This window comes from Mus pahari, chromosome 8 (genome assembly GCF_900095145.1).
Source record: "Mus pahari chromosome 8, PAHARI_EIJ_v1.1, whole genome shotgun sequence".
Lineage (NCBI taxonomy): Eukaryota > Metazoa > Chordata > Mammalia > Rodentia > Muridae > Mus > Mus pahari.
Window position 1 is genome coordinate 109,887,286 of NC_034597.1, and position 25,377 is coordinate 109,912,662.

Genomic DNA, 25,377 nt, shown 5'->3' on the forward strand with positions numbered 1-25,377 from the left:
CATTGGAAAGTCAGTCTTTCTCTTTGACCTGACCAGCATTGGAAAGTCAGTCTTTCTCTTTGACCTGTCCAGCATTGGAAAGTCAGTCTTTCTCTGCAGCCATATGCCTGGCCATTTTTTTCCCTCTGTTCAATCTACTTGTGCAGTCAAAATCTTGGCTCATCATTCCAGAAACAGACATGGTAAAAGTCAAAGTTATTCATGGTAAAAATGGAAGCCTATTCTTTCTATTAAAATACCCCAAATACCCAATGTTTTCTTGGTTTCCCTTTTGCTTTAACATGGTCATCAAAGTCTAGACAGGGATGAGTACCAGAGGCAGGGCCATGCTGGGGGACATTTGCTATTTTTTTTTATAAAAATACAAATGCTGTATGGAACGTCTGAATTATCAAATAGGAGATGAGGTGATTATTTGGATGAATAACTGATGTGAGGAACTACTAGTTTTGTTTACACAAAGAATGCACGAAGCAAAGATGCTTTGGGTATTTCAAATGAGGATAAGCAAGATTTTTTTTTTTAACCTATAGATGCTACCTACTTGTGAAGCTATACACTCTTTTTAGATGTTCCATCTCTGTATGTACAATCCACTTTGGCTCAGACAGATCCAAAGTATTTCCCTTACCAATTTCACCTAGTCAATGTAATGAGTCCTATTTAAAGAATTATGCTGTTTGAGCCACATTATTTTCTTTGCCATGAAAATTAAGAGCAATCAGATTGCCTTAAATATTTTGTCAAGAACCAGAAATACAGAGCAATTCGAACACCTTAGTTTCTACGTCCATTAAATAACTGTAAGGCCCTTTTAGATAAACATTAATTCCTGAAGCCCTCCTTTTGGGGAGGATGTCCCCTTGCAAAGCAAGAGATCTGTTCCTTTGGGGAAGGAGAACAAGGAAGCTCAGAAAATCGGTTATAGGTTTGTTTTTAAATCTTAGTTTCTACTGAATTCATGTTTTAAAAACATCAACAACAACAAAATCAATATTTATCAGGAAGTAGATTCTTAGAGCATATTTTCCAGGCCAGAAGGGATGTTCAGAATTTCATTTCATCTATTGCTTTTGTGATTTTCATAAATTGGACTCATTTAGTTTGGATGGCTCATTAATTAGAACTTCAGCAGTGCATACAAGGAAATCAAATACTATATTCAAATGAGCTAAACACATATAGAGGACTTTTATAATATGGAGAGTGCTGGATGGGTTTAAGAAGATCATTCTGTTTTAGGTGATGGGAACTGGGGCCGCCTGCCCTTACCAGTCGCCCGAGGTTATAGTAGCAGTCTGGGTATTTCCGCCTGTGTTTAATCGCTGTCCGGTAGCTTTGCTCTGCCTTCTCAAACCGTTTCAGGCTGTTCTGAACTATGCCCAAATTCATCCATGCGGCTGCAAAGTCTGGCCTAGAGAAACATTTTTTTTTTTTTTTTAACAAAAGATAAACAAGAAAACTAGGGGATTAGATGACTGCCCAAACCCACAGATCTCACTTTTTGTTCCTGGCAGAATGTTAAGAAAAAAAAAATGCTTACTGTATTTGGACAGCCAACGACAGCAGCTCTTCAGCTTCCTGTAGCTCATTCCTTTCTTTTAATATATTCCCGAGGTTATTCATGGCATGAACATACTTGGGATTTAGTCTGGAAATGGAGAGAAACGTCACACAGTCTGTCACTGTTCGGTTGTTTTTAGCGAACACTTAGAAATCAGTCAAGACCGACGGGCATTTCAGAGAGGGAGGGTCCACGCGTACAACTGTGTACCTGACTGCTTCCCGGTAATATCTGATGGCTGCTGTTTGGTTGCCTTGATCAGCTAGGTTTTTGCCAATGTTGTAGTGAACCTGAAAACACAATTTGTCCATCAGCACACAGACTTCTTTGTTCAAAGCTGGGCATCTATTGCATCTTCTAACTGAAGACAGAAGGGGAAGGGATTAAAATATAAATACATCACAGACCAGAATAAGTAAGCCCTACTGGGGGAGGGTGGAAGAGTTACAGGCCTATGTAAGAAGTTGTGAGAATGACCTACAAGTCAGGGGGGTCATAAGCAAATAGCTGTAAATACAACAGGAAAGAAGATGACTACATCACCCCACACAAAACCAGAAACTCACAAAACTAAACTGTTCTGGAAAGCTCCATGCTCTCTTCTCCCAGGCACCTCAGAGTTGAGATCACAAGTCAGACACCTACAGACTCGAGACAGAAGTAACTATCACTTTCCCTAAATCCAGTCCTTGCTGGTCCAGTATATTCCTCTGATACCACTGCATGCATTCTGCTTCCTGAGCCATGAGTGGGATGTTTTCGTCCCCCTCCCCAAACTCATACAATGGCATCCCAAGGTGAATAGGTCACAATGATAGGCCCCTTACTTCCTTTGTTCTGCAGGGGTTTCTCTGAAAGATGGCTGTCCCTGAACTGGAAAGGGTCCTTCCTGAGCACCGCTATGCACAGGTGCCTTCACTGTGGCTTTCCTCACCTCCAGAATGTTGAGAAGCAAATATTTGCTGTTTAAACCACAGTCCACACTGTTCTCTCAAGGCAGCCTAAACTAGAGTGTACCAAATAACATCTACGATCCCTCATCCTCCAGGCAGCAACTGATAGGACTAAATAAGGCACTGGGCCAGCAGCTGGGGACATCACAGCAGCAAAAGCCCAGAGTTGTACCTCACAGCACCCCTGGCTGATGGCTAAACATGTGTAGGCTTCAAGGGCTGTGCAGGAAAGGTTATGCTCTGGTTTCAGAGCCTAAGAAAAAGTTTTGTGGGATCGATTTTCTAGCTGGAGTAGCTACTAAGAAAGGTTTGCCCTGGGAAGAGGAGGCAGCCCAGGCAGAGTTCAGGGATGGGAGGAAGCTGGGGTTGGGCAAGAGACTCAAGGTCCTAGGATGCCAAGGGCAGGAACTCAGGTTGGCCACTACTATGACTAGCCAGGCAACAGCAGGTTGGTAAAGGCACAGCTTGAAAGCAACAAGGTCAAATTACTCTGTACTTGTACCCTTGGGCTGCCATGGCAAGGCCCCTCAAACCTGGGCTTCACACTGCACTGCCCGTCTCAGTTCTAAAGGCCTAGCTTGAGGTAGACTCTTCCAGCCTGGCATGTCTTCTAGGTGTTTTTTTTGGTGACCAGACAACTCTTACTGATGTCTTCACACATCACCCAACATCCTTGTCTCCATGTCTCTTCTCTAACCTGATGTAAGTCATCTTACTCTGTGTTCTTTTCGTATGACAGAATACCACATGCTGCTTTTTAAAAAAACGTATTTTGGTGTTTTGCTTGCGTATGTCTATATGACGGTGTTAGATTTCCTGGATCTGGAGCTATAGACAGCTGTGAGCTACCATGTGGGTGGTTGCTGAGAATTGAACCCAGATTCTCTGGAATAGTAGTCAGTGCTCTTAATTGCTGACCCATCTCTCCAGCCTCCATCAGACTGTTAATGTTTTAGTATAGAAATATATTTTACTCACAGTTTAGGAAAGAGGTTGTAAAGTCTGGGATCAGAGGAGGCTATCCTTGCTGGAAACTCAGAATACAGAGGAAGGCATCAACTGACAAGACGGTGGGGTATGTTGTATGTCCTAGCATGTCCTGGGGTGTATTGTGTGTCCTGGCATATCCTTTAGAGAAGGTCACTGCTGGTTTACTACAGGAATGTGCCAGGTCTAGTCTCCCTCCTTATGAAGCTAAATTCTCATGTCTTCATCAAACCTCAGTTGAGTTCTGGCAAGAAATGCCTTTACATACTGATTCATCTTGTTGGTCTTAAAAAGGTTAACTTACATGATGGGACTTTTATGTTTATTAAGAATGAAAGAGAATATGTGAGTAGATAAACCATTTGCAAAGATGATGAAAGAAACAGGTCTCATGGTTGCAAATCAATGAGAAATTTTTAACCATCTTAGAGTGAGGATGCCTGGGAGGCTGGTGCAGAGCCTCTCAGTTACACATGGGCTCAGCAATTAAGAGCACTGATTACTATTCCAGAGGATCTGGGTTCAATTCCCAGCACCCACCCACATGGTAGCTCACAGCTGTATATAACTCCAGATATGACAGAAATATCAGGTGTGACTGTACATGCCTGCAGACCTAGACCTGGCAAGTAGAGACAGAAGAATCAGATTAAGGTCATCTTTGGCTACATAGAAATTTCAAAACCAGTCAGGGCTACTTGAGACCTTATCTCAAAAACACCATTAAAATAGAAGGAGGGGGAGAAAAAGGAGGGGACAAGAGAAGTGGGAGGAGAAAGAGAAGGAGAAAGAAAAAGGAGGAAGAAGGGAGAGGAAGGAAGAGGAAGAAGGAAGAAGAAGGAAGAGGAAAAGAGGAGGAAGCAGCAGCAGCAGCAGCAGCAGCAGGGACCTGGACTAAGATCAGAAAAGCAGGAGGCCATGGCCCTGAGGAAGGTCATCAGAGGTCTCTATTGATGATCAAAGCTCGTCCCAGAACCAGGAGGCATAAACCCTAAGGCCAGTAGTAATCCTGGAAGGGGATACCACAGATCTTGTGTGGAGAGGAAGACTCAAGGCAAATAATGGGCCACACGACCTCATGCTGAGGGCCATCAAGACTTGATATGGTTCTTTCCAGGGTCTTCTCATCCCAGTGGCTCTGAGCTGATAAACTGCTTTGGTATTGGACATCTTATTGGAAACTGAGAATCTGAGTCTGAACTCCAGGGCTTCTAAGCCCACTTCTTCTCACCACAGTACCCCTGCTTCCCAGGAGCTGGTGCAGATGGGCTTGACTTCTCTAGGCCATCTAGAGACGCCTCACCACACTGCCTGCTTTTCTACTCAAAGCTGTCTTTGAACCACTGACTTCTGTTATGCATCATGGACAGAGTATTCATAGAGTGAAGCCCATGGTCTTTTAGTGTGACTGTGAAGACTGGGCCTTTAAAGTGGCACTAAAGAAGTGAGGTCACAAAGGGGACTAACCTGACTGGACTCAGACAGAAATGAAGACTGTAGACAGGAATGACTAAACAATGACACAGTGAGAAGACAGTCATTGTGAGTGTGCGTATGTGCACACACACACACACACACACACACACATACTCACACACGCATTCATGCACACATGGTTTGACAGAAACTTAGAAACACCATATCACACATGCACACACACACACACACACACACACACACACACACACACACACACACACATGCATACATGCATGGACAGTGGTACAGAAACTTAGAAACTTCCTGGACCAGAATACTATCCATTCACAGGTATTTTCGTTCTTCCACAGCTTGGAAGTGGCTTGGTAAACACTATTGCCAGAGTAGCCCATGGTATTTGTGAAGACCATCCTATTCCATACACAAAAGAATGAAAAGCTAGAAGGTACTGTGGAGAAGGATGTTCTCCGGGTCCCCAGAGCACAAATACAGCTTCTACCCACATATAAGTATGGACTCCAGTCTCTTCAGCCCACAGGCGCGTGGTGTTTTCCTTTGTTTGCGGGTAATTTTGTTCTCTTTGTAAACTAAAAAGAGTTCAGCTGCCCTCTGCAGCATGGCCAGGGTTCTGCCAGACACTCAGGATGCCAGGCCAAAATCCCAGGGGAGAGGAGAGGTCACGGTGAAAAGCCAGGCAGCAGTTACTTAAATGGTATTAGTTAGAAATATGATTCACACTTAGAAGGCATTCCAAAATTAAGAAGACATTCTCTCTCTCTAGACTGGACAGAGAATTCTGTGAAAAGAAAACAGCTGCCTAGATTGGGCCGAATAATTCAGAAAACAAACCTGACAAACAGGCTTTTTAGTAGCAGTTAGAAAATGGGGGATTTTTGTTCCATGTAAGACAGAAAGAGAGCCCAGTTACCCAGCTTTCCCTCCAGCCTTTGTATATCATATGCTAAGACAATGAAGCCAGATTAAAACAGCCACTGCCACCAAGTGACAAACATGTAGGAAACAAGTAGAAGTTTCCACAATGAAAGGTACTTCTAATATCATTAAAAGTTCCAAATATTCTGCTGAGGTTGAAGATTGCTAAAGCTAAAATGTATAAACACATAAAGATTCACGTTCATTTTTAAAGAAATACCTTCGAGTGCCACATGATCCTTTCTTTGTTAACTTAGAACTGTATCATGAGGTTGATATTAAATACAACATATGTCTAAACCTAAAAAACTAAAATAACTGCCAATAAATTCAGTACTTGGAATCTCTCACACAGTAGGCTTGATGAACACAATTTCCATTTGGCCCAGTTCAATAACTAATATTGGGCACTTACCACATGCAAGGAACTGTGGGTAATAACAATGCAGGCCAAGGACTACCTACCCTGATAACTCAATCTTTTTTTTTTTTTTTTAAGTGAGTCTCAGTTTATATATGTGGGTCTGAACAACAGCTAGGTGCCAACTGTAATAGTCAGAGGCTACTGCGTGGAGGCCGGAACAGAAAACAAATCCCATGCAGAAGAATCAAAGGGACACAGCAGTTTCCAAAGGGAGACACAGATCAACACAGCTTTTTGAAAAGAAGAGGGAGACAATTCGACACTTCTTTTCAAAAAGCTATGTTGATCTGTATAGGTATAGATCTGATCGGTATAGAGAACCATGTAAGACAACCAGAAACTCTATCATGCTTACATTAAATGGCATCATTGAGAAAAGCTCTGGAGAAAGAATGAGCATCATGATATTGAGGTCTTTATGTATACCCCAAGTTAAAAAGAAAAACAGACATGCTCATGACTGAGTGATACCCATGTGGGTACCCTCAGTTTTCTAGTCTACCAGGGCTGAATTCACAGGCTGAGAGGATTTCAGGCTAAGACAGCAAATAGACTCCATGTTCCTATGGTCATCTGGGCACCACAAAACACCATGTTGGATCTCTACCAAGCCACCCAAATTACTAACCTAAATAGCACCAGCTTCCTCTTTCTATGCCTCAGTTTCTCCCATCTGGTAAAAATAAAGAAAGCAATGTCCTTTATCTAAGTCCTTAGCAGAAGGATAATAGGTTTAATTATAACACCCTGTGTAGAGACTGGAGTTCCCCATGGTGAGGAACTATATAAACAGAACTAGCAATTAGTCTTGTCCAGGCAGGAAAGTAAATGTAAAGGAGAGTTTTATCTATGAAATTACACTACTACTATAGTTAATTTACAAAAGATAGTAGTGATTGATCAACAAAACCAAGATAAAAGCTTGAAGTAAATCACTTTTCCTAAGACATCTTTTTAAAAAAAAATTAGAAATTTTCTTTATTTACATTTCAAATGTTATCCCCTTTCCTGATTTCCCCTCCAAAACCCCCCTATCCCAGCCCCCCTCCCCCTGCTCAACAACCCACCCACTCCTCCCGCTTCCTTGTCCTAGCATTCCCTACACTGGGGCATTGAGCCTTCTCAGGACCAAGGGCCTCTCCTCCCATTGATGTCCAACAAGGTCATACTCTGCTTCATATGCAGCTAGAGCCATGGGTCCCTCCATGTGTACTCTTTGGTTAGTGGTTTAATCCCTGGGAGCTCTAGGGGTACTGGTTGGTTCATATTGTTGTTCCTCCTATGGGGCCACAAGCTCCTTCTTCTCCTTCAGTCCTTTTTCTAGTTCCTCCATTGGGGACCTTGTGCTCAGTCCTGTATTTGTCAGGCACTGGCAGAGCCTCTCAGGAGACAGCTATATCAGGCTCCTGTCAGCAAGCACTTGTTGGCATCCACAATAGTGTCTGGGTTTGGTGACTGTATATGGAATGGATCCTCAGGTGGGGCAGTCTCTGGATGGCTTTCCTTCAGTCCCTGCTTCACACTTTGTCTATTTATTTCCTCCCATGGGTATTTTGTTCCCCTTTTTAAGAAGGACCGAAGTATCCATACTTTGGTTTTCCTTCTTCTTGAGCTTCATTTGGTCTGTGAATTATATCATGGGTATTCCTAGCTTCTGGGCTAATATCCACTTATCAGTGAATGTATTTGCATTCTTTTGTGATTGGGTTAGCTCACTCAGGATGGGATATAAAATTAACTCAAACAAATCAGTAGCCTTCCTATACTCAAAGGATAAACAGGATGAGAAAGAAATTAGGCAAACAACACCCTTCACAATAGGCACAAACAATATAAAGTATCTTGGTGTGACTCTGACCAAACAAATGAAGGATCTGTATGACAAGAACTTCAAGTCTCTGTAGAAGGAAATTGAAGAAGACCTCAGAAGATGGAAAGATTTCCTGTGCTTATGGATTGGCAGGATTAATATAGTAAAAATGGCTATCTTGCCGAAAGCAATNTACAGATTCAATNCAATCCTCATCAAAATTCCAACTCAATTCTGCATAGAGTTAGAAAGAGCAATTCTCAAATTTATCTGGAATAACAAAAAACCCAGGATAGCAAAAACTATTCTCAACAATAAAAGAACTTCTGGGGGAATCAGCACCCTGGACCTCAAGCTGTACTACAGAGCAATAGTGATAAAACTGCATGGTATTGGTACAGCGACAGGCAGGTAGATCAATGGGATAGAATTGAAGACCCAGAACCCATACACCTACAACACTTGATCTTTGACAAAGGAGCTAAAACCGTCCAGTGGAAAAAAGACAGCATTTTCAACAAATGATGCTGGTTCAGCTGGCATTTAGCATGCAGAAGAATGCCAATCAATCTATTCTTATCTCCTTGTACAAAGCTCATGTCCAAGTAGATCAAGGACCTCCACATAAAACCAGATACACTGAAACTAATAGAAAAGAAAGTGGAGAAGAACCTCGAGCACATGGGCACAGGAGAAAATTTCCTGAACAGAACACCAATAACTTATGCTCTAAGATCAAGAATTGACAAATGGGACCTCATAAATTACAAAGCTTCTGTAGGGCAAAGGACACCACCAATAGAAAAAAAAACCAGCAACCAACAAATTGGGAGAAGATCTTTACCAACCCTACATCTGATAGAGGGATAATATCCAATACATACAAAGAACTCAAGAAGACTCCAGGGAACCAAATAACCCTATTAAAAAATGGGGTACAGAGCTAAACAAAGAATTCTCAACTGAGGAATACTGAGTGGCTGAGAAGCACCTAAAAAAAGTTCCTAAGACATCTTAACTAAAACATGAATGGTATGTTTTGACCAAAAAAACCAAACATACAAATATAGGACAGGCATGGAGTCACAGCTCTTATAGACTTGTCTTCACTTTGGGGTCACAGTAAGATGTGACATGCTCATTAGTTTTATTTATATAACTTTGTCTGAAATTGCTACTTTCCTTAAATATAGAATGTAGAACTGAGAACTTCATAAAGCTCTTTGCACCCAGAAGGATCACGTTCACACACTCTAAGCAATCCCAATCAAATGTGCTAAGTAAGACAGCTGTCAGTATGACACAATAATCTGTACACTAACAGAACACTTCTACCCTAAAGTCTTGGCCCAACCTCAGCAAACGGAATTCTCTTACTGTTTGGTGAAGCCAAATAAACACAAAATCTAAAAAGTCAGCATTTCCCAGGCACCTACTATGTGCTGACCAATGTGTTACGGTCAAGAAACCTACCAGGCAGGCATTATTTCTCACAAAAAAAGAGCACTGAGAGTTTGACTAGTTGAGTAAGTGGAAAGCTTAGATTTAACCAAAAATACAAGTGAGATAAATCCCTACTAGATATCTCCAACAAAACACTGCCGATTTTAAAACACACATACACACACATCCATGCTTATCAATCAACTTCCAAGAGGCATCACCAAGCACAGAACTCAGGGTGCTCTGCATGTACACTTCTGTGCAGCAGTCAACTTTACATTCCCAAGCCTATTCACAGGTATTGCCACCTACACATTATAGCCTGAATGAGGCCAGTTCCTCCTATCAACAGGGCATAGATTCTGAAAGGTATGCTCTAAAAGATTAGGGTGGAATCCATACCCAGCCCCAGCCTGGAGATGAAACACCCCCCGACTCCCAGTGTCTTCAAAGTGGGGTGATACTAGTAACTGGAGGATGGCACAAGTTTAAATACATCTCTGTTGATACTGTTTGCTTTTAATGATTTCTTTTTTATTTTAATTTAATAATTTCTTTCAGCTAAGTGTAATGAATCTTAACTAACTCACTGGAAAAAAAAAAAAAAAACAACAACACTTACGCCCTCCCCCGCCCAAGTATTTGATTATGGTCTTCACACTGGTTACTGATCTAGTTCATGTTCTTATCCACTGGAGGACTAAAAACGTTCTCCAGTGAAGTGCTCTGGAGAGTAAATCTGGTGAGCAAGATACCTTAGCATTGAGGGGACACACAGACAGGGCGCTTCGAAAGAGCCGGTCTTCGCTCCGCCACTCGCCACTGCGAATCACACATCTCAGTGCATTGATGAGAAGGATGCCCAGGATGATGGCAGCGACTGGCTTCTGAATAGAGTTGGCAGAGGTCATTAGTAACGTGGTGCTTATGGTTCTCCGAGGCAGCATTCTGGGTTTTTCTTTTTGGTGTGTACATATGTGTGGTGCATGCTCATGGGTGCACAGATGTAGAGGCCACAGGAGGATGTCATGTGCCCTCCATTCTCACTCTGGGCCTTAGAATGTGAGGGACAGTGAGTTTCCAGGATCTCCCTAGCTTGGAGCCCTCAAGCTTGGGGGTTATAGGCATGCAAAGCCATGCCAGGCAGTTTACATCAGTGCTATGGTTTGAACTCAGCCTTCACTCGCACAGCAAGCTCTTTTACCCACTGAATCACTGCCCCAGCCCTATGGTACCTTTTTCTTAGTGTGTCTGCTCACAGCTCCAAATCCAAAGGTCAGTAGCACACAGTACCCAGCGCTGGGGAGGTAGAGGACACGTTCTGCGACCACAAAGCCCACTCGGAAAAACAAGTTGCTTGCAGGAAGAAAGGGGATCACAAGAAATCCCAAACCCAGACTAAGGATTCTGGAAGGTGAAAAGTGTTTACAAAGTTGGCTATGTTTAGATTTTCCAAGAAAAGCACCTCACTTGACATAACAATAAAGACTGTTCTTTGTTTCCTGCTATCAATTTAGAAAAGATATTTAGCAAGGATAAAGTCATCAATAGAGGGGAGTTAGCTGGCAGCACAGAGCAAAGTACTTAGCAGCCAGCACATAGGAAAGTCATCCAAATCATGTTTGCATCAATAAAGTCAAAAGATTAGATCTAATGTATTCCTTGATTAGTGAACACTCTTCCTAAATAACTCCATGTAGTGTTTAATGGACCCTTCCCCGAATTGTCTAACAATGACAATACTGAAATAGACTAAGGTTTGTAAATTTAAAAGAAACTATCTTTTGTTACTGTGTCTCATCAGTCAAGCACAAACACACTTTGCAGTGAAACATGTATAACATCTGTATCTCTAAGTCTCTAATGATGGGATGGTATAAATGAAGCAGTGAGGTCATATTTGGTGGTTCCTTCTTGGACCCTATGCCTCACAATATTTTGTTTTAAATTCCATTTTATAAGTATAAATGAACTGATTAAAACTGAAGTTTGTCGCTCTTTAGAATCATCAACTAATTTAAGCACACAGGTAAGCAGAAAACATTTATTTACTTTGAGAAATTACTTAACCTCATGTGCACTCAGGTTTTGTGAAAACTGTCTTAAGCAGTTTTCATTTTCATAGAATATGTTTGTCTTCTCCAATTATTTTCTCAATAACCCTCTGCAAAAGATCTTTTTAATCTGTTGAAAAAGTGTAGTTTTGAGGGCAACAACATATTTTGTGCAGGACAATAGAGAGGACTTCGAAAGGGCTTCTTTGAAGGAGAACTGTAAAATAATGGGCCCAACCTTTGTCAATTATACTCCCTGTTCTGACCATAAATTACATTTTACCTCCTATGGTGAGGCCTCTAAGTGCGACTTAGGAGGGTGGGAGTGGCCCATGGTAGTAATGCCTACTGCTACTCCAACTTCGCTCCCCGCCAGCTGAAGCCATAGATTCCCACCTTGTTGCTGCCATAAATTCAGAACAAGTATCCTTAGATATCCTATACACAGAGTTGTTAAGAAGTGATAGGCGCTGATTTTAGCAAAATGCTTCTGCTGTGCAGAAGTTAAAATTCCATGCTGCCTCTTACCTTCTCTTGCAGCTATCCTCAGAGCACAGGGCTTGGAATATTAGGCCAATTAGGCAGAGCCAAAGTGCCGCTAGAGCAATTACCCTCCAGTCACCAACTGACTTAATGAGGGGGATGCAGCCCATTGACCAATCAAAACACAGCCACCAGGGGCACAGCAGCAGCCAGGCATTCAGTGAATAGTAGTAATTATAGTTTATGGCCTGTCAGTCAAAAGAAAAACAAACACTTACTTGATGCTGAACTTGAAAGAACACACATATCCTAACTTCACTTCCGAGGCATTCATAAGCTTCTGTTCCAGGAAGCAGTTGTGTAAAAATAAAATACTGCCCATTTGTATTCTGAGCATAGGGTTGTAATCTGTAATTTATTAAATGCATCCAGATTTTAATACATTAAAAATACAGCCAAGCCAGTGGTCCAGGCAATGCAGGTGTTGGTTATATTTCTGGCCAGGATATGGCTCATTTACATAGTATTACTTAACGCCTCTGACATGGTCAATGTAGGGGGCCCAGTACACCTAATTCTTTAAAAATGGAGCTCAGCTCTGAGTATCCTTTTGATTCTCTCTGTAGAGTGCACAGCTAAGAATCTGTGGCTTGAGATCCTTATCCTTAGAAAAACACTCTTACAATAGCATTGTGCTACTACATTTGTCTTAATTCAGCCATGGTAGGTCCCCCTGCAGTAACAAAGATGGGGTCAGCTGGGCATCATAATAGAAGGGGCTTCTTTTCCTGCTTTTCATGAAAGGAATTATGTTGGCCCTCTCTGTGGGCCTGAATCTACAGAATCAATAAACCGAGAACTTAACCATATACTGATAATATTTGTAAGAAAAAAACCAAAGCTTAAACTTGCTGAGCAGTGAACACTACCCTTAATCACATTAGAACAAAGAGCAGGCACTGTGTTAGGTACAGTATAGAAGCTGGAGACAGTTTTGAGCATAGGGGAGATGTGAACAGGTTATATGTAAACAACCTTACCTTATGTATGAGACTCCTGCACCCCTGGATTTTAGAATTGGGGTGGGGGACTCTTGGAACTAATTTCCCATGGGCATCAAGAAATAACTATATAAAGAACCATCATACATCCCTCCTAACAGCGTAATCAAAAGTTGCCTTTATTATAGAATAACCTTAACAACAGCAAAACATGGGTGTATCCACTTATTAGGGACTTGTAAATGTGGTGGTGGGTGGGGATGAAGATGGAGAAGATGAAGGTGGATCTCAACCATCCTAATGCTACAACCCTTTAATACAGTTCCTCAGGTTGTGGTCACCCCCAACCTTAAAAATTATCTTCATTGCTACTTCATAATATTACTTTTGCTAATTATAAATCATAATGTAAATATCTGTTTTCCAACTGTCTTAGGATAGATACCTCTAAGAAAGGGTCATTTGACCCCAAAAAGGATCATGACTCACAGATTGAAAACCGCTAATCTATAGATGGGTAAAGAAAATAACTGAAAAGAAATCCAGGCTCAATACTTACCCTAACCAACATGCTGTCAGCAAAGGACGCTGGGTTGTCCACCTCAGTAAATGCCGGTGGGCCTGTTCCCATGATTTTCCAGCGTATATAAAGCATGCTGGTGCCTCCAATGGTGAGCAGGGCTATTCGGAAGAGGAGGCCTCCATTCTTGAACATGCCTGTGTTCTGAAAGGACACCACAAAGGTCCTGTTGTCGAAGATTTTCAACTTAAGCATAGCATGTAATCTAAGTATTTAGGAGGCTGAGACAGGAGGGTGCCCCCCCCCTTGGTCCATAGAGTCTGCCTGGGGGCTATACAGAGTTCAAGTCCAGCCTGGGCAACATTGAAGACTGGATTAAAATAAAAAGTAGAAAAAGGAGTGGATACAGGTTAATCACTTTCCTAGAAAGAGACCCTGGGTTTATTCCCCAGTACTGCAAAATAAATAAATATACCAAGCCCAAGTACAAGTAGCTATTGCATTGATACTGTGCACTAAAAAGTTGCCTACCTTAGAATTCAAATCGTAAGAAATACTTGGAAAACAGCATTTTAAATTGGCTGGTCCCTGTCATTTCCATATCTAGGCTCCAGATAAAGTATTTGGCTCACCTCTTGTGACTTGTCCTTATGTAGGACCTTCCGGACAGCTACCAGAATGTCGAGTTTGCCTATCACCAGGATATCGAACACAGCATTCAAGCCCTAAGAATCAAACTCTCACAGTTAGTCCAGAGGGATCCTGGCCCTGACAGGGCAGAAATTAGCCACAATTTCATTATTTAACCTAGACCAGAAATTTGAAGAAAACGACGGACAAACTCCCAGGTATTTACGAAGAACTGGCACATGTTTGGATGAACCCAATCCACAGTGGCAACTCCACTACCAAGAACCTAGTGAGTCCCTGGCAGTAATGATCCCATAGCCTACATTTAAAGCATTGTAAGACTGAGGATGGCTAAGCTCTGGGGTTCTCATGGAAAGTTCCCCCAAAGTCTTTGTTTCCCTCACCTCCTTGTCTATAAATGAAACAGAGCGGTCAACTACCTGGGCAATGATTAAGCATATCAAGAGAAAGACAGCCATCAATCCTGCCAACCCAGCCTTGTACGTAAACTTCGGTGGGCTGACATGGTAAATGGGGCAGACACACATCTCTTTCTCTGAAGGAGGCCTGGATCTCTCAGAACCCTAACTGTTCAGTAGTGTTTTGTGCTCCCTGGGCATACAGCTGGACTCTATCCTCAAGTGTGCATTATGGAGACATTCTAAGGTCAGGTCAGGTCAGGTCAGGTCAGGTCAGGTCAGGTCAGGTGGGTGGGGAATGGAACCTGGGGAGAAGTGAAGACGCTCCTGGAGCTTTAGTTTAAAAGCTAGACTCTCTTCCCTTTATGTCCCCTTACTGACAGCTGTGACACAGCTGTCTAAAGTAACTCTGGACAAAGCCCATAAAAGATGCTCATGCTGTACAAGCAAGCCTCCTCAGACACTATGCAGAACTGCCTACTCCTGTTAGGTGAACAACAATGACCTGAGGTAAACCATAGCCCCACCTACACTAACAGCTCCCATGGCCACCATAGTAGTCAGGTCGCTTTGACAGCTTTTCAAGGTATGGTTACACCTTGGATCTAGTCTTTACTTTGTGGATGATTTTCTGTCAATGTCACTTTGGTAGGCACTGTCATCTACTGGAATCCCTGCCCAGTCTGCATAAAAGAGTCTGAATATCCACAGTGTATACCCCGTGAAAGCTGCCCCTATGTGACTGGGCTCTTTTAATATGGGGTTCTGTAGCAAAGAAGATCAGAAAACATCAGAAGCCAGTGGTAATTTGTGGTTTTCAGAGCAAGGATGACAACCCTGCTTAACTCTCTCCCACAAATGCTAGGAGTCACTAATTATCCAATTCACAGGCCACTGCCGGGTTAAACGTTTCAAAGAATCCTGATTTTATTCACTAATGTGACACACATCATACATGGGTCACAGAAAACCATCTCTGCTCAACTGTAAACTGTTTTCCAGAAGGCCGGAACTCTCATCTGCTCTTCCTACCTTCTCATGCTGTTTGCTTCTCTGCCTGGAGCTGTGGGGCAGCCACTGAGGGTCATACATTCATGTGATCAGGGGAACTGAAGGCAAATACAAGATTGGTACTCATTTCTCCATCCAAGTTGCAGGCAGCATCAAAATGCTCATGGTTTATTTAAATTCAACCTAATCTTCAGTGCTTCTAATATGTTAATAAATTCTGGAGCAACCTGCAGAGATGGCTAAGTGGGATTCCTACTCGGCAGACCTGGGGAAGGGGCAGAGACCCGGAATTAAGCTCTGGGATGCTACTGGTCATAAGGATGCCTAGCAACCTCCACAGGCATTGTAGGACAACTAAGGGATTCTTACTAACTTCTAACTGGCTCCAGGTGGGGACATTGCTAAATGTCTACAACACACAGTACTGGCCTGCCACAAGAATCAGCCCACTTATGAAAACACCCACGGTGACAAGGTTACAAAAAACAACTGAAGTCAGAAACTCCCAGGCTGATTAGGAACTTGCTTTGTAGACCAGGCTAGCCCCAGACATGCAATCATCCCAACACATTCTCCGGAGGACAGGGATTACAGATTTGTCGAGTTCAAAAGCATTAAAAAGCTAACTCAGGAAACTTAAGTATCTTAATTTTTTTTCTTGTTTTATGTGTATGAGCATTTGGTTACATGAATGTATATGGACCACACTCATGGATCGTGCCCTTGGAAGTTCCCTTGGAGGTGCCAGACACAGGTGCTGGGAACAGAGCCTGGTCTGCAGAGCAGCAAGTGGTATTAATCGCTGAGCAGTCTCTAGCTTAAGACTTAAGTATCTTTACACAGTAATTCTTTTTCATATCCTTGCTTGCTGACTTTTATCTTACAGCCAGAACTCCATAAAACCAGTAATCTTTGCTTTGAGTTGTGTCAAGCCCCACATTCTCACTGCTCCTCTCTCCCAACTTTAGTCAACTACCACAATTTTTTCCTTTGGGGTGGGGAGTTCATACCCTTAGCTTCAATGTTTTCCTGTAATGATACAAGGCCAACAAAAGTTACATGGGAGGAGGAGGGAAGTGAGTTTTTTAAACTTCCTCTGTTCCCCAGGCTCAACCCCAGCCTCTATCCAGAGCAGACCTAGAAGTGGTGTGCCTACCTGCTTAGGAAGCCCTCTCCTGCCTGCTTCAGCACTAGCTGTAGAGGCCAAACACAGCATCACACACTCAACACATAACTCACTGGCATCCACAGGAGGTGTCATTTAATGACTGGTTCTCACTCCCAGTAATAGATTCAGGAGAACTGGCTCTGTGAACATGGTTTCACTTACATTTTTACTAAACAGAATGTACCCCATGATTTAAAAATAGTGAAGATGATACATGTTCTATATACACAAACAGAGGCTTCAATTCTCAGAAGTGTAAAATGTATGAGGCATAGAAAGAACCTCCTAGGAAATTTATTTGGGTAGATGGGCATGCAGTACTTGGTGTGTGTGTATGGAGGTCAGAGGTCAACTAGTTAGTCAGTCCTGTCCTTCCACCATGTGGGTCCCAAGGATCAACCTCAGATCATCAGACTTGGCAGCAGTCACCTTTACCTGTTATCTCACTGGTTCCTACACACCTTTTAAAATACTAGACTAACTAGGACAAGGCTTCTTAAACTGTGGGTCATGACCCCATGTGAGACTGCATAATTATCTGTAAAAACCTGGCAACATAAAAGTTTCTGAATACACAATAAGCAAAAAATAATTCAAAATCAAAACACATCATGAATCCAAGGTGTTTGTGGTGGCCCTCATCCAGTGTCCATTGTGTAACTTCACTGAAGCCTGGGTTCTAAACACACAACATGCATTCCTGGCACACTGCACACCATCACACCACACAATGCTCGAAACACTACTGAACACCATGAATTACAGTTTCTTTACATACTAAGTTCTCTGCTCTTACAGAATCATAATGGTTTAATTATGATTAAACACTTTTTAATATAAATATAATATAAACACTTTTAATCTTTCCCTATTATCATTTAAATGCTTTTGAATAAAGTGTTTTGTTGGGTTGGATTTTGTTAGGCAAATATGTATATCTATCTCGCAGCATGCAAATTTACTTTAAGAGATGATAAAAATTATGGCATACCAAAGAATTGCTTTAAAATAAATTCATGATTCACCATCAGTAAGTGATTGATTTGTAAGCCTACCTTATCTTCCTGTATTATATACCCTGGGTTGTGTAAAAATCTCTTGGGCAGAAATGGCTGTGAATGCACAAGGTTGAAGTATCCTGGGGCTGAGGATTCAGAACAGTGGTGCAATGCTTGCCTAGCAGGCACAAAGCTATGGGTTTGTTTGCTGGAATCACAAAAGCAAAATGAACCCTGAACTACCACTCTTAATTGGGAAGAAGAGTCAAGGGTGTGTGTGCCTATAAGCTTTTGGTGGCTGGCAAAGTTCCTTGTTGTATGCAGGACTGATAACTGTGACCATGTACCAGGAAACTGAACCATTCTTTTATCTTTTTTTTTTAAGGGACCACTCTACAAGGAGGAAACATGTCCCTCTTTCTAAGAAATTCCCACAGATCAATTTACACAATTCATTACTCATGGTCAAAAGAATCCATCAATTCTCTATCTGAAATGCTGGCATTATGGCAGCCAAGACCATTGGCCTCCAAAGGCTAAAACTTTACTCAGGCTGGCAAAGCCACACAGAAGCAGAGGAGGCCACGGGAATGGGATGGCCCACAGTGTCTCTCTTGGAGGGAATGGATGGGTACAAACGACAGGCTATTCTGGCTGGTTTTGTGTGTCAACTTGACACAGGCTGGAGTTATCACAGAGAAAGGAGCTTCAGTTGGGGAAATGCCTCCATAAGATCCAGCTGTGGGGCATTTTCTCAGTTGGTGATCAAGGGGGGATGTCCCCTTGTGGGTGGTGCCATCCCTGGGCTAATAGTCTTGGGTTCTATAAGAAAGTATAGATACTTCATTCCTCCTTAGAATAGGGAACAAAATACCCATGAAAGGATATAGATACAGAGACAAAATTTAGAGCTAAGATGAAAGGATGGACTATCCAGAGACTACCCCACCCGGGGATCCATCCCATCATCAGCCACCAAACCCAGATACTANTGCGCATACCAGCAAGATTCTGCTGAAGGGACCCTGATATAGCGGCCTNTTGTGAGGCTATGCCAGTGCCTGGCAAACACAGAAGTGGATGCTCACAGTCAGCTATTGGATGGAACACAGGGCCCCCAGTGGAGGAGCTAGAGAAAGTACCCAAGGAGCTGAAGGGGGCTGCAACCCTGTAGGTGGAACAACAATATGAACTAACCAGTACCCCCTGACCTCATGTCTCTAGCTGCATATGTAGCAGAAGATGGCCTAACTGGCCATCACTGGGAAGAGAGGCCCCTTGGTCTTGCAAACTTTATATGACCCAGCACAGGGGAATGCCAGGGCCAAAAAGTGGGAGTGGGTGGGTAGGGGACCAGGGGTGGGGGAAGGTATAGGGAACTTTTGGGATAGCATCTGAAATGTAAATAAAGAAAATATCTAATTAAAAAAATGGGGGGGGAGTGAAAAAGAAAGCAGGCTGAGGAAGCCAGGGGAAGCAAGCCAGGAAGTAAACACCCCTCCATGGCCTCTGCATCAGCTCCTGCTTCCTGACCTGCTTGAGTTCCAGTCCTAACTTCCTTTAGTGATTGTAGTGGCTATTCCTGGTTGTCAACTTGACTATATTTGAAATGAACTACAATCCAGAATTGGAAGGCTCACCAGTGAACCTAATCTGGAGGCTGGGAGATAGAAGTTTCTGATCTGGATCTTGGTATGGAGATCTTGAGACACAGTGGTGATTGAATCCAGAAGATTAAGACAGGGAGATCTCCGAGTCCAAGGTCATCTGGGATTAAAGGTGTGGTGGCACATACCTTTAATCTGGGCTACACCTTCTGCTGGGGACCATATAAGGATATTGGAAGAAGGGAGTCTGGCTCTCGCTCTTTCGCCTTCTTGCCGTGTGGGACTAAGCAACTGTTAGACCCTTGGACTTCCATTCACAGCTATTACTGAACCATTGTTGGGAATTGGACTGAAGACTGTAAGTCATCAATAAATTCCTTTACTATATAGAGACTATCCGTAAGTTCTGTGACTCTAGAGAACCCTGACTAATACAGTGATGACCAGCAATGTGGAAGTGTAAGCTGAATAAACCCTTTCCTCCCCAGCTTGCTTCTTGGTTATGATGTTTGTGCAGGAACAGAAACCCTGACTAAGACACAGGCCCTATCTGTGTTGGAGGTCTTACCAGCACAGTGATTCCTTGCTCTTTACACAGCATGGCCACGGCTCCCAGAAAGATACTCAGCAACACCCAGAAGGTGGAAGAATGTGTTCCCTCCTTGTTACCTGCTGGTAAGTAACAAACACATAGGTCATGTTATATGTTCCATCTTGCCAGCACCAAAAACTAACATTCCCAGCATGCACCTCACAGAATCACTATCTGAAACCTGAGTTTGGACCAAACCACTGGTCTCCAGTAGGTCAATGTGAATTTCTGTACGTCGGCTGGACAATTCCCCCTATAAAGGATACACGTCCCATCTCAAGGCACTGAGAAGTGTCGTAAGTAAGCTCTGCTCACAAATGCCACAACCCAGAGTCCCCATGAAACAAGTTCCTTCTTCTTTATTTGTCCACCACTACAGGACCATTCTAACAAGTGGTGCTGAGAATTCTGAGGCTGCAAACAATCCATCTGATTGCAGAATGACTCCAATGGTCCCCACTGCTACACCCCAAAAAAGGAGCTCAGGATGCTTGAATATCTTCTGATCATTATGCCAAGGATAAGGACTGGGGCCCTACACACTTAGGTTGGGTCTGCTCCTCTCTGTGTGCAATGGCTCTGACCCTACCACCAGAGGGTGCATGGTCACTGCTGGACAGCTCACCTTGCCTACACTAGAGATGAGTAGAAGCCTGTTTGGGCTGCAACTGTTATGGGGACTCAGCATAAACAGCAAGTCAAAATACCACTCAACATATATATTGACGAGAAACCTGGAGGTCAGGCATGGCACCTGATGGTCACTAAGTTGCTTTTGGAAGAGGCAGGTGTACTTCCATTGCTGTCTGTGGTCAGTAAAAAATACAATTGAGTAGCCAAAGCCAAACAGCTGGAAGGAGACAGTGTCACAGGTAGGCCTCGTCCCTGGCAGGTCTTTGAAGCCCTCATCCCTCATCTAAGTGAACAGGCACTGCATCTTCTTAGGAGAACCAATCATTAGTGTGTCTGGGTACCACTACATGAACTTTAAATCTGACTTCTGCTCTGCTATTCACTATTAACACACAGCATCTGGCAAGTTACTTCCATTTACTCCTCTCAATCTATAAGAGGGGGTAATGAACCTACCACAGGAAATGAGAGGGAAGAACTAGAGTGGAGTGATTTGCCAATATGTTATATATTCCTTAAGAGCAAAATCATACTCTAGAAAAATCTGTAAGAAAGTAACTGTAGTAATTAGTGAGTTAAGGAAAAACAGACCAAGTGAGAAAGTTATATTTTTTACTGTAGACCCAAGTTCCTAGTACATATAAAAACCATATCAAACACTCAGCGCTTTATAAGAAAATCACCTAGTATGGTGTGGAAACCACAGAGGTCAGTTGATAAACACTGCATGCAAACCACTGCAACTCCCTCAGTTCAGATGATGGGATTTCCATGGAGCATCGATGTAACAGTCCAGGGTTGGCTGGGCAATCAGTCTGGCATAAAATGTGCCAAGCATGCAGTATAGTTTCTAAGGTACACTGTGATTCTTATTAGATTGCTCACTCCAGAAACCAACATTTAGAAGCCAGCTCGTGCACACACACACACACACACACACACACACACTCACTCACATGCATGATGTATACCCTAGCTAGAAATAAGCGTTGCAATTTATTAAGGACTGGCAAAGCCGCAGGATGGAAGTCTTTCATGTCTTGTCAATAACCACTGGTACCTCGAGTGCACTGTAGGTGATCTCTACCTCATGCTTCCTGGATGTGAACTGAGATACCTATCAAGGTGATGAAGTCTGCAGACAGCTAAACCCCTTGGAAGCTCAAAAACTGAGCAGCACCGTTTTCTGCCAGGACTGACACCTGCTGTTGCCTTCAGGCCAAAAGCAACCCTTATGAGTATGTCTTTCATTAGTGGCCTTGCTACTGTGACCACCTGGCACCCCTCTAGGTTCCATGGTCTATATTCCATCCCAGGTGTAGTAACTAACTCAACAGATTCCCACTTTTCTTTGCTTGCCTGTTCCCTTGGGTTAGCATGCCGCTGGCAAATTCTACCCTTCTTATAAAGCTGTCAAATGTCACTTGAGGTGTGAAGCCACACCCACATTCTCCTAGGCAGTCTCCCTTCCAAATCCACGTGCTTTATTCCAGTTACAACAGCAAGTGGCCTGCCTGTCTGATTGCCTGTGGGTAAGTGTTCCTAACTGACCCGTCAGATTAAGTTAGGAGGAGCTGTAGCCCATGGACTGTGGTAATCATAACCCACAATCCCCCAGGACATTCTTAAGTGTATTACAGACACTGGATTTTCTGTTATTGCCCCAGAGGGGAATTTCTCAACTTTAAACATTTGACTGATGCTTTGTTGTGGAGACAATGTTACCTATCACAGGAAATGTGCATTTCTACTTATTAGACGACAGTAGCACCTCTAACCAAGTGGGTTACAGATCCTGTCAAATGACCTTGGGAGACCACTGCCCTAAACCAGTGCTACTCAGGGTTCAGCCCCCGGAGCCCGAGCTTAGATCTTGCTAAAAATGCAGAATTACAACCTACCCAGGCCTCTTGAGTCAGGAATCCTGAGAACAGCAAGTAGCAAGCCATGGGCTCGTTATTAACATGTTTCCCAGACCTTTGAACACTCTATATATCCACAATACCACCCTTGGCAGCAAGCTTGCATTTAGCTACATTGCTGGCATCCTGCTTGGCTTGGAGGAGCAATTGAGAACTGTCCTGACCAAATAGCAGCAGCAGTACCCAATGACTCTGGAGTGGTAACGCGTGCTGGGTGAATAAAAAAGAACCCTTTCCAAGATGCTTCCAGCAGGGGGCCACCTGGCCTTGACTTAGATAACTTCAGCACAGGACTGAACATCTCACAATAGCCCATTTCACTCTTAAGCTCTGGTTCATCAGGAATATTATTCCTTAGGCTGAGCACAAGCTTGCTTCTCTAAATTTCATGGCTTAGCTCCAAGCTGTTCAGGTGGCAGAGGGCCTGGAAGTCAGCAATTCTCCACTAAGAACCATTTCATATTTATCTAGTTCTATCAAACAAATGAAGAATGGGTTTGTTTGTTTTTAAATGACATATATAAGTAATACCAAAAGATCACAATTAGAACCACCACCATTACCAGAAGCCTTTACACTAAGCAGGATTCTGATTTGAGCCTTTGTGTGTTCCAGGCTCAGCATGAGGTGCTCCGTCTCACTTCATTCCCATCGTACTTGCATCTACTGAGCATAAAGCCTAAAACTTATTCTGCTCTATTCTACCTCAACATGTTACCTGGAATTGATTTTTTTTAAATTATAAAAACTTTATGTAAAGAACTTGCAAATAAAAAAACATTACACAGTGAGATTAGCCGGGTCCAAAGTCTGTGTATCTCGATGAGCTTCTATAGTTAGCACAGCTGTCCTGAAGCTGTGGATTCTTGCCCTGGATTTTACGTTCAGTACCAATTCTACTTTACCTATATTTTTATAGGTTGGACTTGTAAATCACTCTCCCTTCATACTTCTCACCTAAACATAGTCTAAATTCTTAATTTCAAAAGCACATGTCCAGATCATTTTAAATCTTAGAAAAATGGAATTACTTTGTGTTTTACTTAAATATAATGTGGATGAAATTTCCCCCATGGGGGTGTAAGAGGAAACAAATTCCCAGTTCCTCTGTTAAAACATGTAAAGGTAACTCTCAAAGACAGCCTGTTAACACAAAGCTAAATACTATACACGTGTGAAAATGAGGGGCTCACATTCCACTAGTCTTGTCTAGAATTCAAAACAGCCTCCTTTAGAGAGGACTAACATACTCAGTGGGCTGCATGAAAACAAGACAACAAACACAGCCTCTGGCTTCATTGGGCTTTTTGTCCCCTAGGGTCACTCTAGAGCTGTACTATACTTTTCGTGCAGGTTGGTTTTTGTCAACTTGGCACAATCCTATCATATCTGGGGAAGAGGGAATCTTATCTGAGAGAAAGTCTTCACCAGATGGTCTGATGGCAAGTCTTTTGGGTACTGTCTTGATTGAGGATTGATGTAGGAGGTCCAGCTCACGGTGAGCAGTGTTGTTCCTGGGCTGGTGGTCATGAATTGTATGAACAGGCTGAATATTATCTTTTACTATAACTGCTTCTGCTCCTGCCACCTGCTTCCCGCCTTGAGCCCTTGCCCTGACTTCCTTCAGTGATGGGTGGTTATAAAGGACAATAAGGTCTTGTACACATGATAGGCACTGGAGAAGCCAGGAAAGCAGAATGAACACACAGGTTACCTCTTCAATGGAATAAGGTGCAGGGAATGATGTAGTTTTTACAACCTGGCGATCCTTTGCTATCTGATGAGACAAGCTCTACCCATATCTTCCAGAATTTTTGTTTTGACTTCTCCCAGACTCTTTCCCCCCAAGTCTTGAGCACTGTGTTAGACCCTAAACCATTCTTATGAGTGATGTCCCATGTGCTTTACAATAGGCTAAGTGACTTCTATGTTACCTTATGTTTAACTCAGGCAAGCTACCTAGACTCGAACTTCTTGGGCACTATCTCCAAGACAACAACATCCATTCTTGTGAAAGCAGCCAGATGTACTTTTTAAAGAATCTCAATATAAACGACTTAAACTGCTGTGCACTCGGGACTCAGTTGTTACAGAAATTTTTTTTCCAAAATTGTGCTCTACTAAAACACAGCTAAAGTAAGATGACCTGGGCCAGACTCTGGAAGTCCTTCCTGGTCCAGCACCAGTTACAATAAAATCCAGCCGAGCTGAGTTTCATTCTTTTTTTTTTTTTTAAATATTTAATTTTTTAAAGATTTGTTTATATTTTTTAATTTTTTATTATTTTATTAGATATTTTCTTCATTTAAATTTCAAATGCTATCCAAATGACCCCTATACCATCCCCCCCACCCTGCTCCCCTGCCCACTCGCTCCCACTTCTTGGTCCTGGCATTCCCCTGTATGGTGCATATAAAGTTTGCAAGACCAAGGGTCCTCTCTTCCCAACAACGATGGCTGACTAGGCCATCTTCTGCTACATATGCAGCTAGAGACACGAGCTCTGGGGGAACTGATTAGTTCATATTGTTGTTCCAACTATAGGGTTTCAGACCCCTTCAGTTCCTTGGGTAATTTCTCTAGCTCCTCCATTGGGGTCTCTGTGTTTTATCCTATAGATGACTGTGGGCATCCACTTCTATATTTGCCAGGCACTGGCACAGCCTCACAAGAGATAGCTATATCAGGGTCCTTTCAGCAAGTTCTTGCTGGCATATGCAACAGTGTCTGTGTTTGGTGGCTGATTATGGGATGGATCCCCGGGTGGGGCAGTCTCTGGGTTGTC

The 25,377-nt window shown here is 42.8% G+C and overlaps 1 protein-coding gene across 4 annotated transcripts in view; it reads right to left on the reverse strand.

The window, feature by feature from the left end:
- The window catches only part of Tmtc4 (transmembrane O-mannosyltransferase targeting cadherins 4), a 64,816-nt gene that overhangs the window by 12,789 nt on the left and 26,650 nt on the right, over window positions 1-25,377 (reverse strand). For 2 of the 4 annotated variants that reach the window (XM_021202868.2, XM_021202867.2), the window contains exons 6-14: window positions 20,014-20,117; window positions 14,245-14,337; window positions 13,652-13,816; window positions 12,137-12,339; window positions 10,790-10,961; window positions 10,310-10,441; window positions 1,775-1,854; window positions 1,544-1,651; window positions 1,273-1,414 (exon numbers count right to left, since the gene is read on the reverse strand). In XM_021202868.2, the coding sequence (XP_021058527.1) occupies window positions 1,273-1,414; window positions 1,544-1,651; window positions 1,775-1,854; window positions 10,310-10,441; window positions 10,790-10,961; window positions 12,137-12,339; window positions 13,652-13,816; window positions 14,245-14,337; window positions 20,014-20,117 (1,199 nt within the window). The remainder of the gene's footprint in view (window positions 1-1,272; window positions 1,415-1,543; window positions 1,652-1,774; window positions 1,855-10,309; window positions 10,442-10,789; window positions 10,962-12,136; window positions 12,340-13,651; window positions 13,817-14,244; window positions 14,338-20,013; window positions 20,118-25,377) is intronic. The other 2 variants (XM_021202869.2, XM_029541751.1) reach the window with 1 other exon arrangement.